Here is a 16,700-nt window from a genome sequence, read left to right as displayed (position 1 = left end):
AATATTCAGCCCAAATCAGTACTTCATATCTATCGACAAACGTTTATTTATTAACAGCTTGTCCTTCGACAAATACCTGTTCTAAATTTTCCAATCTTGGCGTTCTCGAGTTACGATGCTGTTCCATTTTTAAGTTTGGTTTTTTCTCTGTCAGCCTGATAAGCCAAGCTACATATATCGTGTCTGTATGATTATGATTTACCGAAGTTTTTTTATTTTATTTTTTTTATTATAGAACCGGGCAAACGGGCAGGAGGCTCATCTGATGTTAAGTGATATCGCCGCCCATGGACACTCTCAATGCCAGAGGGCTCGCGAGTGCGTAGCCGACCTTTTAAGAATAAAAATGGGTGTCTATGGGCCGCGATGACTGCCTTTTTGGGCGTTCCGCAGGCTCGTTTGCTCGTTATATAAAAAAAATGGATTTTATAGCTTCAGGAATTTAATGGCGAAGTATCGCTTCCTTCTGTTTATATTTCCAGTTGGCCCCAAATAAATGACAGGTGTGAATGAAAAAACATTCCCTATGCACTTTCAAAGAGCATTGTTCACAAGAATCAACGTTTTCTTTCCCGATCACTCCTTTCAAGTATTTATAATAGTTCTATTTATCTTGCCGTATCGCTTAATTTATTTCCATTGCAGAAATGAATTTAACATATCGGAGCATATTATAACAAAAAAAGCAATGGATCGTGAACTAGGGGGAAATATTGCCATTGGCAAGATGACGCTAAGCTTCACAAAGTGTGAGCCTTTTGTCTGAATTAAGGTACGTTTAAGATGACTGTTTCTATATCTAAAATGCCTTTCTCAATAGTTAGAGTTGTAATATTTTAGCCATATTATAAAATATCTTAGACATTCGAGTGTGGCGAAATAAGGACAATTTTTTAAGTTTCCCATCTTCAGGAAAGTAATACTAAAATTTATCAACGTGAAATCATAGCAAACGTTGTATTGTCATAATGTGTGTTTTAAACGAACATTTTAATGTTAACGATAATTTTATAAAACATCAGTTTCTTCATTTTACATCAAGAAAAAACACAAACATTTCACTGAAAATAACTATATAAATGAATTTATAGTATGATTTTTTCAATCAACATCACGTCTGACTAATAAAGAAAATGTCTATGAAAACAGCACCTAGGGCCTGCGGCGCGCGCATTCCGCCGCCATTTCTGCCTGCAGTCCGTAACTGTGCGTCGGTCTCGCGCCATGCTTCCGACAACATAACAAAAATTACATAATTTGAACTCCTACATTCTTTTAATTTCAGAAATACCAGTGATTAGTGACTTGTGTGAAGTGTTTGTTTCGTTTTACGCGGTACAGTCGATGGAAAACGTAAGTATATTCTATCTATAGGTACCTATCCCGTAGCGTAGTGTATCGTATACCGTAGTCCTGTTTCAGAGTGCTACGTTCTCTGTCATTGTAAAAATTAAAAATGACGTTCCTATTTGGTAAGCTTTCATTGACGCCGTGTCAGGGACATGCGTTTTATTGATTTTGTCTTTAATTGCTCTGCTATTACTTAATTGGTTTAGCGTAGAATGTTACTTAATATAAAGGCGGGGTTATTTAAAGAAATTGAAGATATTGAAAATATGTAATATGGATACACGACAGAACCCTTGTGTGACCCTATTCTATTAATACCCTTCCAAATAAATACAAAACGATTGAAATTTTAAAACTGTAATTCGCAAAATGAAGATTAAATATCTTTATTTCGCAGAATATGATATCGTGTATATATATAAATATGTATATAAATAAATAGAATATTAATTTAAGCTGCCGATTTGAAAAACAGGTTTTGTTCATGTTCACATTGTAGTTAAATGTAGATAAAAAAAATAATTAATAGAATGTGATTTTAAGTATTCGCAATATGTTATATCGAATAAAATGTTCGTGTTCGTGTCGTCATTAAATGTTTCAATAATATTATCTTCACTATACATGTAAATAAAACAAAGAATATTTTAGTAACAAGATATATTCGATTTTAAGGTTACATATTAGCTTAATTTTTTTTTCAGAATAGAATAAAAATGTATTCTTCACCAGCTATTACAAAAATTACTTCACCATTCATAATATATACACACTCACTAACACATACTGTAAACATGGGTTCATTAATTTATTTAATAAAGTAAGCAATTACAGAATTTTCTTTGTACAGACAAGAGCCAGTTATAGCCTACAAATTAGCTTAGCTTAGGGGTTAATACTCTTGACTTCAGGGTTGAGAATGAAAGTGTAGACACTGGTCATGTGAAAACAATATATTAGTTTTATTTGTCCATGGGCGGCGGTATGCCTTAACAGCAGGTGAGCCTCCTGCCCGTTTGCCCCCGGTTCCATTAAAAAAAAAAATTGCTCTTGTGTGTTGTCACGTCTGATAACCATTGGCAACGTTTTCAAAACGGTTTTATCGCAGCGTAAAAACAATTCGGCCGATAGAGACGAAACAGAAGACAATAATAGTCCTTACTTTAGAAAGGTCTATACTTAATTATTATTATAAATTGTGCTTAACAAACAATATTTATGGAATAATATTTAGTTTAGTTGTCTACAGAATTTTAGAAGTTAAAACTTCTTTAGCGGCTTTGTACACTTTTTTTGGAATGGGTAAAAAATGTTATCTCTATCGAAAATTCGTAAAATGGATGGAGAATAAACGGCGTATTTAATGTAATATAAATTTTCATGTTTGTCTACGATATCTCAGTAAATAAATATTGTATATTATTATTGTATGGTAGAACACATAAATGATAGTACTGTTATACTGATAATTAAAATTGCTTTAATTAAGCTTAAATAAGTTTTTTTTTCAAAATTATTCCCTAACCATTCCAAAATATCAAAAATATACAACGTTAATATTCAAGTTTTCACTTCTGTGAGTGCAATCCGTCGGTTTTTTTATTTCTATTTATTGCTCATAGCTTAGCATACTTGTGAAGGGCTTGCAATCGAAACAATCCCGCAATTCTAAGGAATTGCGGAATGGTTGGACGCCGGGAGGTTAGGTTAAATGCTACAATTGAACATTCCTCCTAAAAATTCTCATTGAAATACATTTCATACTATTTGAGCCTTTAAAACAAATTAAATTTGATTAGGTCTAATTCTATGTATAGAAAGAAAAGGCCTATTATATACTATAATATAATATATTAGCCTTTTCTTAAAATGAATTTCTATAATTTTCCATTATCGTTATTAGTAAGTTTCTTTTATTTTGCTCTAAATTAGCGTGAAATATAATCTTTATTTAATATTAAATTGTTCAGATGGAATTTGGTTCTGTAATGTTTTTGAACGCAGTATTTTACAGTCTATGAGTTGAAGAGACTTCACGATAGGCATTTGCGCAGACAAACGGACGGACAAAGTTGTTGAATGGAGTAAATCGCATGGTCTCCAAAAAATCCTCCATTAGAAGTGCTTCATATATCGTGTGGATAAACTGGTCTGCTTTAATTACTAAAGATAGTACCGTAATTCCATTTTGCTCCACTCTTTGGGCATTACTTTGGACACAACCGTTGGCAGCGCCAAATCAACGAAGTTACCAGAAGGATTTTTTCTTCTTCTCACGCACTAAATAGATTACGCAATTTTACCTACCTTATACTAAAATTTATTTTGTTCGATTTTTTTATTTGATTTTTGAAATTTCTCGATTACGTTGATGTGTGTTCATTTTTCCACATTAAACTAAACTGTTATAAACTGGTAAACTAAACTGTTACCTCCTGCCCGTTTGCCCCCTGTTCTATAAAAAAAAAACTTATCGAGCTGCAGTTTAATTAGTACAAAATATTTGCATCAGATTCATATTTGGACATCGTAAATTTGGCAATGTTTCGGAGTTCCCGAGAAAGCTCAATTGGTTACCCTTTCGATTGCGCCACAAGATGTACATTTTATAACTTTCTTATAATGTTGCTTTCAATCCTACAACTCCTAGTTACTTTAAGCAAATTTGAATGTTTCTTTTTGGCGGTAGTTCCCCGTACTCATAAGGCAGAATCCTATCCTCGTTTACTGTGCAAAGTATCCTGCTGGAACTTCTTACATGTTATTTTATGCTCCTTTTGACCTTCTTGTACTTGCTCTCTGTAGGTGTTTTTTTTTGCCTGGAAGAAGTTGCTTGTTGGCGATAAGGCCTAATAACTTATGTAACATGCTTTTTTATATGTACGTAAGTATTTGTATAAGGTAATGAACTGTAAATAAATAAATAAAATGAAAAGAAATTGTACGCAAACAACAATTCTCGCTAAACGTCGGTTATTAGTTAATTTTAAAAACTTTTGTTATGCGCAATATTTTAACCACATTTATAATAAATTCAATTTCCCCAATATGGGTTTATAATAGTTTGTGAATAAAACTGGGTTACATTCCATAGTGGAATGCGAAGCCGCGAGTTCCAATCGCCCCGACTCTTCAGTTTGTGAACTGCGCTGGAAATTGCTTAAATGAAAGCAGCTTCACTAGGCTTATCCTCTGTCTATACGATATTGTTTTTTTCTAATCCAAGCGCATGTTTTTTAAACTAATCACTAAATTCATTAGATATATTGCACACTCTCTTTCTTCAGCAAACTCGAAAAACCATGTAAACCGTATTTCAAAATTAAATATATGTGATACGCAGTATGTGATTCACACATGGAATTGGCGTTTTGTAAAGGAGGAACAAACATATTTTTTGAATACAAAATATATCTTACTAATCAAAGTATTTACTATTCCTATCTATGCACTTTTGCCATCTTATAGGTAGTTCATAGATCCATTTATTTAAAAAAAACATTCCGACGGGAATTGCTAAATCTTTGAAGGCGGGTTCGACTGCTCCATCAGTGTTGAATGTTTCACCTTGCAAGTTATCCAAATTTCAGAAACAATGGTAATCTGTTGGAACAAGATCCAGGGAGTACGGTAGATGCCTTAGATATTCCAGTTGAAGCTCCTCTAATTTGGTAGCAGTTTGTGGTGCAATGTGTGGTCTAGCGTTATCGTGAAGCAGACGTAGCCTAAAGCGATGGACTAGACTTGGTTCTTTAGTAGCTAGCTTTTCCATCATGGTTTGCAGTTGCTGACAATAGACTGCTTTCATCGTCTGGCTTGATTTAAGAAAGTTATCAACAACGGTCTTATGATTTTTTTAACTTTTAAGTGTAGTAAATAAAACGTGAAATATTCCTTAAACTAAATAAATAAAAAGTATGAAGTCGAATGACTCGGATATTTTTTCGTTCCAATCTTTAAAAAAAGTAGATTGTTATCTAAATTGTAAGCAAGCTCTTCAACGTTTTCACAATTTCAATATTGTATTTTTCACTAAGTTTTTTGATACGAAGCCAAAGAGGTTGCCTAAGGTGTGACTAGGGCCTACTTCCGACGAAGGCACGTTTCTACGGGGTAAAGTAGACACTTCATAGGACTTTGTACTCTTATCATCGCCGAGTAGGAGGTTTTTTAAAGGATCACTATTAGGTTTATACTTGAGTTTTTCAGTATTCTGCTCTGAAACTTTAATGTTATCTATATTCAATAATTGCATGAAAATTATAGATGACATTGGGCTCTAACTGGTCATACCAGAGTGACAAAACATTTTATCGTCATTTAATTTAAAATATCATGCTTAGCTTTATATAACTAGACAGGCAGAAGAGAGAGACATTATCTTTGTAATACCTGTAAAGGTAAATTTAACTTTAAAAATTAATTTTTTAAACATTATTCAAATATAAACTAAGTTTTGCGATTATACATAACTACTTTAGTTTATAGTTTAATTAAAACGGCAAAAGGTGTATCTGGAAAATGCAAAAACTTTCGAAATATGTCACAGGGTGCTCTCAAAGTTCCCCCGAAGTTAGAGGTATGTATTTAAAAAAAATATAAAAAGAAATTTCAATGTCTGAAAGTTTTAATTTTTGTTTGAGTAAAGTCTGATTTTATAATAAAGCCCATCTTACGACGTATACTATCACATATATAACTCTAGGTGAAGTCTAATATGAAAAAGCACTATTAATGGTGTCACTATCTGATATATTTACAGAAATATACAAAGACAAAGGGTTATCAGTGGGTTTATTTAATAAGTCGAGATATATAGTATTAGAATATTACCTTATTATAAAATGTTCTAGAATGTAAGATGTTGAGCAGCTATGAGATTACATTACGTATGCAAGAGCGTTGTTTAGCCGATTTGCAGTGAATAATGGTCTGACGTGCCACATCGCTAGATTAATGGTAGCTATGTAAGTCCGTCATTCTATTACTATACGGATTTATCAGTTTGACTAGTTATGATAAAGTTTAAGTATACAAAATATTTATAACGTCCATAACGTTGAACAACAACTTATGCGATTTAAAATTGTTAGTTTCTCCATTGTTATAACTGTGTCTGATGTTTTATAGTTATTAATAAGGTTGTCAACGTGTACTCGAGTAACTTCACTTACAAATTTAGTAAATATTACAAGGCTTAGTTTATAAGTTCAAATTTTAGAAACTAGAGACTGAGATTTAAGTAAGTTAGTAATGTAAAACACAACTTATAAAACGTTATTTGAATCTCGAACATGTAGATTAATTAAAAACTTGTCAAATCCGGCGCGAGAGAGTTGGCGCGATCGCCTACTTGAAAAATGGACAAAAAGCATGAATCGGCGGGAGGTTGCCAAGTTGTGAAGCTTTTGAGAAACTACCTTCGTTAGTCTAAGTGATTAACTATGAATGAGCCCCGCAAGTGCAGCCTATTTCTGCATACCTTGCGTTACCAAATAATGACTTCTTTATAGGTTAAATTCCGTGTGAAAATGAAAGATAACATTCGTTTTTATTCAATTTCAATATTTTGTTTTATTTATAAATTGTAGAAGTCTGTTAAATTTTTAAGTCTTCAGTTTTTTAAAGCATTATAGGCTTAAAAACGTAAAAAGTAAGTTTTAAAAGATTTGAACACAATCTAAATGAAAATTAAGTACTTATGATTAAAGAAACCCATTACATGTCTTAAAGTTAAAGGTTTACGACCCAATATCTTTATGACAATAAATGTGTTGGTTGATCAAGATTGTAAGATAGTGTGTCTAACTTTGTTCACCTCGACTGTATTTTATCATAGGTGGAATATTTTGATCAGTTGATGATTCCAGTCAAACACTACAGTAAGAAGCGTTATCTCGGCCTAGTTTAGAGCTCTTTTGTTGTTTCGAGTGCCTTTTCTATGAACGTTTACTCCTTACAAATTTTCAGATGGACATTTCCATTCTTTGGATGAGTTTTTCGTTTCTACTCATACCACCGAATGTTTATTGTTTACGTTCAGATAATATTACTGTTACAAGAGTGCTTTTAAAAATTCTTATTTATTTATTTATGCAATTTAATAACTACTACATATAAGTTTTTGTTTGTCAGTTTTTAAACCTTTACATCAACCAAATTGGCAGAGTTATTCTAATTAACTTATGAAATAATAATTATGGAATTTCATGTACAGGTATCACTTATTCCACGTCATTAATTTGTATCGAAGATATCCTACCCTAATAATCAGCAAAGCAGACAGAGGGTGTAGACCGAGAGAAAAAGAGGGGACCACTGAAGTTTTGAATCCATAGTTACCCAATTAAGGTTTTGTGTTGGACACAATCAAATGATTTAGATAACTCTCCCCCCAAGCCTTAAATATATTATGTCAATTCAACTCGGGCATCGGCTGTCGAGCGAACCTAGCGTAAAAGCGAAGTGATTATTATGTAACAAATTGATAACGTTAAAATAGTTTTATCAAATATTTTAATATAAGTAGGTAGAACAGAAATTGGTCTAAAGTCACTGAAGTCGTACATACTACCTGCTTTAAATAATGGAATTACTTTATAATGTTTCATTACATAGAGTGACATTAAATAGAAGTTAACTTACTAATTTGTGATAAGTAAAATGTTTTTTTATTTCCAATAAACAACTGCGTTATATTTTTTCCGATAATGATCGTTGTCTTGCTTTAAATAATCGATGTTCTATTTAATACAAGTTTAGATCGAAAACCACAGCTATAAGAGATCAATAGCCTCAATAGATCAATAACCCTTTAAATCGTCGTATCGAAGTTGGATATTGGATAAAACGTTTTATTTTTACTCGTTTCTAAAAGCGCGAATTTGAACCCTGGGAACAGTTGAATTTCAGTGAATAGTTTTTTATCAACAGTTTTAAAATACTCTATTGTTATAAACAAATACGACATTGAATGCTTGTTGCAAAAATAGAGTTATTTTTTATCTGTTTCAGGTAATTAAGAAATGAAACGCAAACGGCCGCACTCATCAAGCGTCGTATGATAGCTGACGCACAGACATGTACCTCGCAATCAGAAAGATGCGTTATTTCCTCTTTTGTCTCCTGTCTCTATCCCTTCACATAAACTTCGCGTTCGTTCTGGACAAACAGAATCCATATTCGCAATTCAAAAAATGGAATGCCGCTCTGAATGGCACATTGGAGCTTGAATTTAAAACGGATCAACCTAACGGTCTACTATTGTATACAGATGACGGGGGCACATATGACTTTTTCGAATTGAAATTAGTGAATGGTGCGTTAAGGTTGCGCTACAACTTGGGTGGTGGTGCGCAAATTATAACTGTTGGGAGCAATTTGAACGATGGACATTGGCATAAAGTTCAGGTTAGTTTTATTGTTTGTGATGGAAATGTTAGATTTGCTGATGATTTAAATTGAAATAATTTCGGTAATTTTACTCACTCGCTACTAAAATAGTCTTAAGTCTTAAGAGTATAATAGTCTTAAGAGAGTCTTCCTCATGATTAGTACAACAAAATAATGTAATATAAAATAGCTCTGCAAGCTATAATAATATCGTTGATGTTTATTCTTGCAGTAATTTTTATAGTAGGTTCAATGTACGAAAAAACTTTCTTACGTGTCTATTTGTATTGATTATTTAGCCATTTTTAACTTCCAGGTTGCCAGACGTGACGAACACACATCTCTAACAGTGGATGGAAGCACGCAGAGCAAAACGTCGAGAGGCAAAGAGTTTATCTTTGGAAAATTCAATAGTAACTCCGATGTCTTCGTTGGCGGTATACCAGCTTCGTAAGTAGTTTATTTATTGAAGTTATACTTCCCTTAGTTAGCGCGTTAGAGAAAAATGATGACAGTAAATTTTTACGATGCACGCGCACATCGTAACAAAAAACCGACACCCTGATGTTAGAAGTTAGCTATAGTCAACATTTTAGTTTTTTTGTGATATTTAAAGAAACTTCATTAAACTAGATAATGCGTTATAATAAAACTTTCAATGTATTAAATACCCTTTTTTCTATTGTTTGTGTCATTTTTTCTATAAAAAATTTTGAAAATATTTTTATTTTGTTACGCAAAGAAGTATTACTTCACAGGCGTGTAATAATTAGTCTTATTTTTAAGCGTTTTTATATCGTGAGTAATTTTACTATTTATACGGGACTCTTAAGGACAGCTTTCACTCCGAATTAAGTGCCTAAGTGAATGTTTGTTATTAATCAGTCTGTTTGTTAATAATTAAATTTGATTGTACTATTATGTTTTTTAACTAGCTTACGAAATTGTTTTCTAAATTAGACCAATTGTACTATTTTATTTTTAAATCAATACTACCCACAAATTATATAAAAGGTATATAAGGTTAACTGTTTATTTCTGACCTTGGGTGCGTATTTTCTCTTATATTATGAGATGATATGTATTATTTATGGGGATGTCTATTATAACGATAACAGCCATCCCCATATATTAAAATCATCATAGGCTCTGAAATGCTCCGCCGGGCTTGCTGGCCGTTTAGTTGGTTTTAATTAGTTTTTGGGAAATTGAAATTTAATTTTATAAAATTTGCGACAACACAATCAATTTACAATCACACTAAAGATCGGTTAGAATATTCTTGAACTGAGTGAACCTGCTATGTCGACGAGCGTGGTATGTAGACGATATTATCGATTAGGTCATTAGTAATCGTCTGCAACGTCAGATATCCTGTATATAGTTTGTAAGACTTCTCTTAGGCATCCGATGGGGTACTGGAAGTCTTGCTACTATAGCTATAGAAAGAAAAGTATACGAAACTAGTTACGCATTTTCCTGTTTCCGTGTGTAGCGGGTAAAGCACTAATAATAATCCAGATGAGATTGTTCATAATATAAACATCACATAAAAGATTATTTGTCTGGTAAAAATATTGTGTTATGTTTTCTAGTTTTTCCTAGTTGGCTTGTCTTTAAATTCAGAAAAGAGGCTAAAACAAGAGGGCCGATCTAGAAAACAGTCCCATTATATTAATCAATTATTGTCCCATTCTATCTGTCACATTACACATTAATATGACCACCGCTTTAAGTTGTTTGGAAGGTTTGATTTTGAAGAAAAACTATAATTATTGTAATTGTATCACTATTTTGGATCTGATAATTTTTCCATCAAAATAACAATATCAATGCAAATGCCAACCAGAGAACAATACCCAAAAATAATCCTTGGTAGTGTCCACATGTGGTTTGCTAATCAATTTAAAGTTACGTAAGTTTTAATTTATCTACCCTGAAAGTAAAATAACGGATATGAATATAATATTTAAGTGTTTGTGGGATATCTATTGGTATGTGACGTATTCCTATTCAATGAAAGTTTTAACTGCTTTAATGGGAATTATATTATTGTCCATATATATTTTCATAAAAATTTAAAAATTATTTGATATTTAAATGTGTTTTCTTTGAATTATTATATGAAACTGTATTTTAAAATCCACGTATTTTTGCTAAGGATATGCAACTTGCAAGTAAGCAATTTTCAGTGAGTAAGGCAATGTGAGTAATTTAATCACATTGTGAAGAGAGAAGAAGAATATACATATCCGACCCTATGTGGGTCACACACATATACTGCGATACTTTTCTAGATTCATTATGATTTTAGTTATAACAATAAGATGAAATCTGGATATAAAAATATAACTTATAAATATCGTTAGCGTATCGTTACAACAGCTTGCCTTCTGAGATAATGGGAAATAGTAGCAGTGTAATTTTTCAAATACGTCTGCGATGCTTTTTGCTATAGGCCGATGTTTTTGATACAGTAATATGGTACGATGGCGTTGTGATATATTTTACTTTTTATTCTTTTAATATTTTTTACTCGTGACAAGTATGTTTTTAATAAAAGGTTATATAAATGTAATGAATAAGTTAGTCATGTACCAACTGTGGTTACTCTTAGTAATTATATGAAAGTAACATATTAGTGGCCGACATAATCAGTGAAATTAGAAGTTTCAAAATACGAAAGTTCTCAAGGTGGTTTGTAATCCTATATACTATAAGCTAAGACAATATACTGAGCTAACTACAACGTCCCTTGAGAGGGGGGTGTAATACCTCGCTGTCCCGGAATATCAATGACAACGTGCTTGGCATCACCAAACCAATCGTACGAACTCTCGTTATACTCAACATTTGGTAAAACTTTTGATACTTGATTTGTTAGTTATTGAAAAAAAATACTTGTATTTTTAGAATTACAACATTGTTAAGCTAGTGATAGCTAAGTACATGCTTGTAATATACCATTAGAATTCAAAGTCTAGTGAGTAAAATAGTCATTGGTCGATACTTTGGCGCGGTCAATAATCTCAGGAATTAAATTTTGTTTGAAATACATTTCAAAAGCCTTTTTTGGCAGTTGTACATGTGCTTTAATTAAATTTAGTTATTGAAATTTTAGTATTTGATTATTTGTTATGATACGTTTGGATTCTATAAAATTATTTTGTGGCTGTTGCAGTCAACTAGTTAATTAGCCGTTCAGTCAACAGCCTAGCCTCTGTACTAAAAATCGCCTTTTTACTATCGCTAAATGATATTCAGCCGTAGTGTTAGTTACAGCTGGCTACATTGGCTGGCTAATGTTTAGGCCATTCGTACAACTTTAGGACAGAAATAAAAAAACAGAAATATCTGATATAAGAAATACTTAATTTAATACGAGTATATTTAAATTGTAACATATTAGTGTTCATGCTGTCGCTACAAACCTCTATAGAATTTTTATAAAACTTTGGAAAAATCTTCAAAATTGTTGGTACCGATGCTATAATGACATTCAGTGGCAGAAAGTGGAACTAAGTAGAAATGAACAGGATAGGCAAATAATGTACCGTCATCGATCCAAGCCGGGATGTTTGATAAAATGGCTGAGGATTATTAACATTGCTTAGTAAAGAGACAAGGGAGTTTAATAGACCGCTAATTAAGCTAGTTAGCTACGGATATGGCTACTATTCAAACTAGAAGTATAAAATAGGTTTGCGTAGCAAATAGGCTACGATACTGTAGATTATTATTATTCTTACGATGACGCCCGCTTTTTTAGTTTAAAGTATATAATTAATGAATGGTTGAAAAAATGATACCAGGTACTCTTCTGCTTTTCTGACAGAAGGGTGTTACTTTTGATTATAAATCGTAAACAGCATCTCTAGCTCAATCATAAACACACTCAAACACATAACATTAATATTTCTACAGCTGGTTAAAATAATATAAATAACTACGTAATAGTTTAAAAAGGCTATTAGTTCAGAAACTAAAAACAGTTTCAGAGCAAAAAGTAAGAATTCAGTTTTCTGAATTCTTACTCTTAACTAACGTAATCAAATATGATGACATAAATACAGATATATATATAGTAGGCCTAGAGCAAGAGTTGTAGCACCGCATTTTTGGTTTTATTATTTGCATATAGCACATTTAAAAAAGTAGTAACTGAATATAAAGTATTTTTTTACGAATAAACTATATCAATGCAATGGGTTACATCATCCCTAATAAAGATCTCTTCCAGGCAATGCATAAAATAATTATTATATGGTATGATACAGTCACTGAAATATGTGTTTGAATTGAATTATTTGATAATATGACGTTATATTAAATAAAAAAAACGAAAGTGCAATATTTCAAGATAAAAGTTTTACTACTTACTAAGTTACTTACCAAGTTTCTGAGACTAATATATATCGTAACGTATGTTACACCCACATTCAGTTTACGGACAATAATCTTGGCTCTGGGCAAAAGTTCTATCTACTATTTATAATGCTTATGATATTGCATTTTTTTTCTAATGTTCATTTACGTTGTAAAATAAAAAGAAAAAATTGCTAGTATATAATACCTTAACCATAATGCTGCCATCGACTCTCGCTGCTTAATAGATGCCATCGTAGGTGAAGTTCTCTCGATCACTCGGCAAATAAGTCATGACAAGGCGCCACGCACCTCACATGGCACAGAACCTGACAGGCCACGGGGCTTTTGGACTCACACGTTCAAACTGAAGACAAACCCCGCGTGTGAAAGAACCCACCAATCGACGAACCGACGGCCGGACCGGTGGTTCATTTACTTGTCGACTGTCAACTGTCGAAAAATCTAGATAAAATCTGGAGCTCGGAACTGGCATGAGGGTATCCGGGATGGGCTAACCGACATGCTGTTTGCGCAAGAAAAATTCTGCCATAAAATTGTAAAATATGTCTGATAGATAAAGCAAAGAGGTAACGTGGGTCGCGCTGGACAGCAGCATTGTTCTCGCCTGGGTTCGGGAGAGCGAATAAAGTCCCGTTTATAAAAGGCGAGATTTGACACTCCCCATCCCATTTCCATTTTAGCTTCTCATTGGACAGATCTGTCCGTTAGGCTACTATGTACGGGTCCTATAAATAGAATAAAAACAATACTGCATATTACTTGTTTAAATACAACACAGGTTCAAAAACTATTAATTTCCGTTGTTAACTAACGTAAAATATTTTTGTTAAGATAATCCAACACTGTTTTGGCGTAACCTAAAAAACAGGAATTAAAGAATAAAGGTAATTCTGCCTTGAGCTCCATTAGAGACTATTCAATATTTCCATGAATAGTCTCTAATGGAGCCTGCTGCTGCAGAGAAGCCTCTACGTATATTGTTTTTTTCGGTTCTACTTCTACTAATAGTTCGTCAGTATAAAATAAATATGATTTATTAGTGTTGGAAAACAAAAGCCGAATTGTCTTGGAAATAGTCGTTATAATCAAAATATTATACGTATTACTTAATAGATTTTGTACTATTTACACTTACAAGAAGTGTTGCGTTTGTTTGTTGGTTTATTTGTAATTCGGTGTGATAATTCATCAATATTAAAATAACAGTTATCGAATTAAATTTAAAAACGCGACGTTAATAATTCAATAGCTTCTCCACTTTAAGGCGTTTTGACATAAATACAACAAAAGAAAATTATAAATCTTGTCAAATCTAAAATTTTAAATTTTGCAAACTGCATCGTTTCTTAATGGTTATTTAGTGACTAAATTAGGTTTTTAAATAAATTTTTGAAATTTACTCATCATAAATGTTTCGATTGCTTTTAAGTAATTCTACTTGATTAAAAATGTGTAGTCAAGATGGTCTGCTATTATAATATTCATAACAAACATTTTATTTAGTAGTTTTTAATAATTTATGCGGTTGTGTATTATAAATATTATTTACCAAACTGAAGATGATATATAGATATATTTAAATGATTATTATTGTGACCAATCATCTCTTATTATATTTATCTCTTATATATCTCTATTATATTTATATCTTATATTATCATCTCTTAACGGGAAAGCGTCGAATTAAAAAATTACCTTGTACAGGTAGGTAGGCACACTGTAACAAGTGCAGGTAGAAAAAGAATAAAGTTTGATACTGTACTGACTGTACTGTACTGTACTCACATATTACTTACACTATTATTTCCGGATTTTTTACCGCGCCCGTGTACTGAAGAATGCTTCAAAGAGGGGAGATTCATAAACCCGACAATGCAAAACTAATAAAAACTTCGGCTTGTATAGAACACCCACGAGACAGCTGGCCAACATCACAAAGAGCCATTGTATTATTTTGCATGTGAGTTTACGAAACTATATTTTGATACACTATCATTGAGTAGATTTTGTTTCATGGTCCAAAAGAATGTCCAGTGCACAAATTTTCTAAATTATTTCCTTCCGTGAAGACGACATGAAATTTTAATTAATGTTTATGAATCACGAGGAACCTCATATTAAGCGTTGTTTATTAATTGCAATATATATCTATTCGATTATGAAATAATATTGAGATTATTGATAGATAGTTGATAAAAAGAAGTACAAGTGTATGTGTATTCAACGAAAGGTAATATATAATACCTACCGTATTTTAATATTAAACGGTAAAAAACATTTCAATTTTAGATTTAGATTAGAAATTATATTTATTTTATATTTTTAAGAAAATATTTTATATAATAGTTTTTCTGCTGAAGAGAAGAAAAAAACATACGAGTAAAAATTTAAATTAAGACATGATACTTCATTTGAATTTCGATTACCTAAATGAAACAACTTGATGATAGGACATGACTATAATCGAATCAGTCCCCAGCCGCATTGTTATCTCAAATTAATTTACAACGCGCTTGCATCTGTTTTTGCTTCCAAAATCTCTCCTTATTTCCCGACATGTTTTAAACCTTGCATAAACTTGTTTAATTGTAAAAGCTCTGTTAAATTTCATAGTTTTTGATCGTTGTACTGGAATAATAGCGCATGTTGTAAAACTTTGATGTATATTTTTAGCCTGCATTTAACAAACGGTTATTAAACTATATAAATTACATTAAATCTGAAATAAACGTTGTATATATTGGAAAACATTTACTACTAAAATTCAATACTTAACGGTTTGATATGAGCGCGATTTTTAGCTCAGTAATTATTTGGACTCCTTCACGGATTATATTCAACCAGAGGAGAATAAAAAGCTTAGAGTGCAAGAAATGAGGTCATTAAAAGTTAACGTATAAAACTTATTTCTGGACTACACCACCTTTATTTAAAATATTATTTCATATGGCTTACATTAATTCATACACATACGTGAATGAATGAAATGAATTTAATTTTTAAGATAATTATTGTATATGTTGATAAGATAGTATTCGTTATTATTTTTACGGTATAGTTGTATTTATTTTGTTAAACTTTATTTCATATATAAATGTATTGTTACCATGATGGTTGACTGAAATGTTTCTCGATTATACCAAGAGTTAGAGATTTTCAGCAAGATATAATGTAATTTATGGCCGGACTCATAGTATCACATTTCATTACACATACCATCATCACATTTCAATAAATTGCTCTTCATCACCGCTCTTTTAGCCTTCATAACCTGCCACTCAGCACACAAAGTCTCAGGCTTCACTCTTCCTTTTGGGCCCTAAATAGTTCCTAGACCTTCCAACTGTTGCTCCTTTAATGTCCATTATTTGTCCCTCAACTTTAAACCTCCTAAACACTCATACCCACCGTTGTTCTTACACAAAATTTCGCTGCGATAGCTACAGAGCTTCTACTTACAGACGCGGGCAGAATCGAGTCAGTTTCCTAGTCAATAAAGTTGAATTACTAAACACCTTCATTACTATTTTTTTGATGCACGCGTCATGTATGCTGTAAACTGCTTCTCT

The 16,700-nt window shown here is 32.1% G+C and overlaps 1 protein-coding gene across 2 annotated transcripts in view; it reads left to right on the top strand.

Annotated features, from left to right (window-relative positions):
• Positions 1–1,334: 1,334 nt before the first annotated feature.
• Positions 1,335–16,700, top strand: part of LOC111000871 (neurexin-1) — a 58,645-nt gene continuing 43,279 nt past the window's right edge. For both annotated transcript variants that reach the window (XM_022270472.2, XM_022270470.2), the window contains exons 1-3: positions 1,335–1,353; positions 8,365–8,760; positions 9,059–9,192. In XM_022270472.2, coding sequence (XP_022126164.2) covers positions 8,431–8,760; positions 9,059–9,192 — 464 coding nt within the window. In that variant the 5' untranslated portion in view covers positions 1,335–1,353; positions 8,365–8,430. The remainder of the gene's footprint in view (positions 1,354–8,364; positions 8,761–9,058; positions 9,193–16,700) is intronic.

Source organism: Pieris rapae, chromosome 1, assembly GCF_905147795.1.
Source record: "Pieris rapae chromosome 1, ilPieRapa1.1, whole genome shotgun sequence".
In the NCBI taxonomy this organism is placed as follows: domain Eukaryota; kingdom Metazoa; phylum Arthropoda; class Insecta; order Lepidoptera; family Pieridae; genus Pieris; species Pieris rapae.
This window is presented reverse-complemented; position numbering and strand designations above follow the sequence as displayed.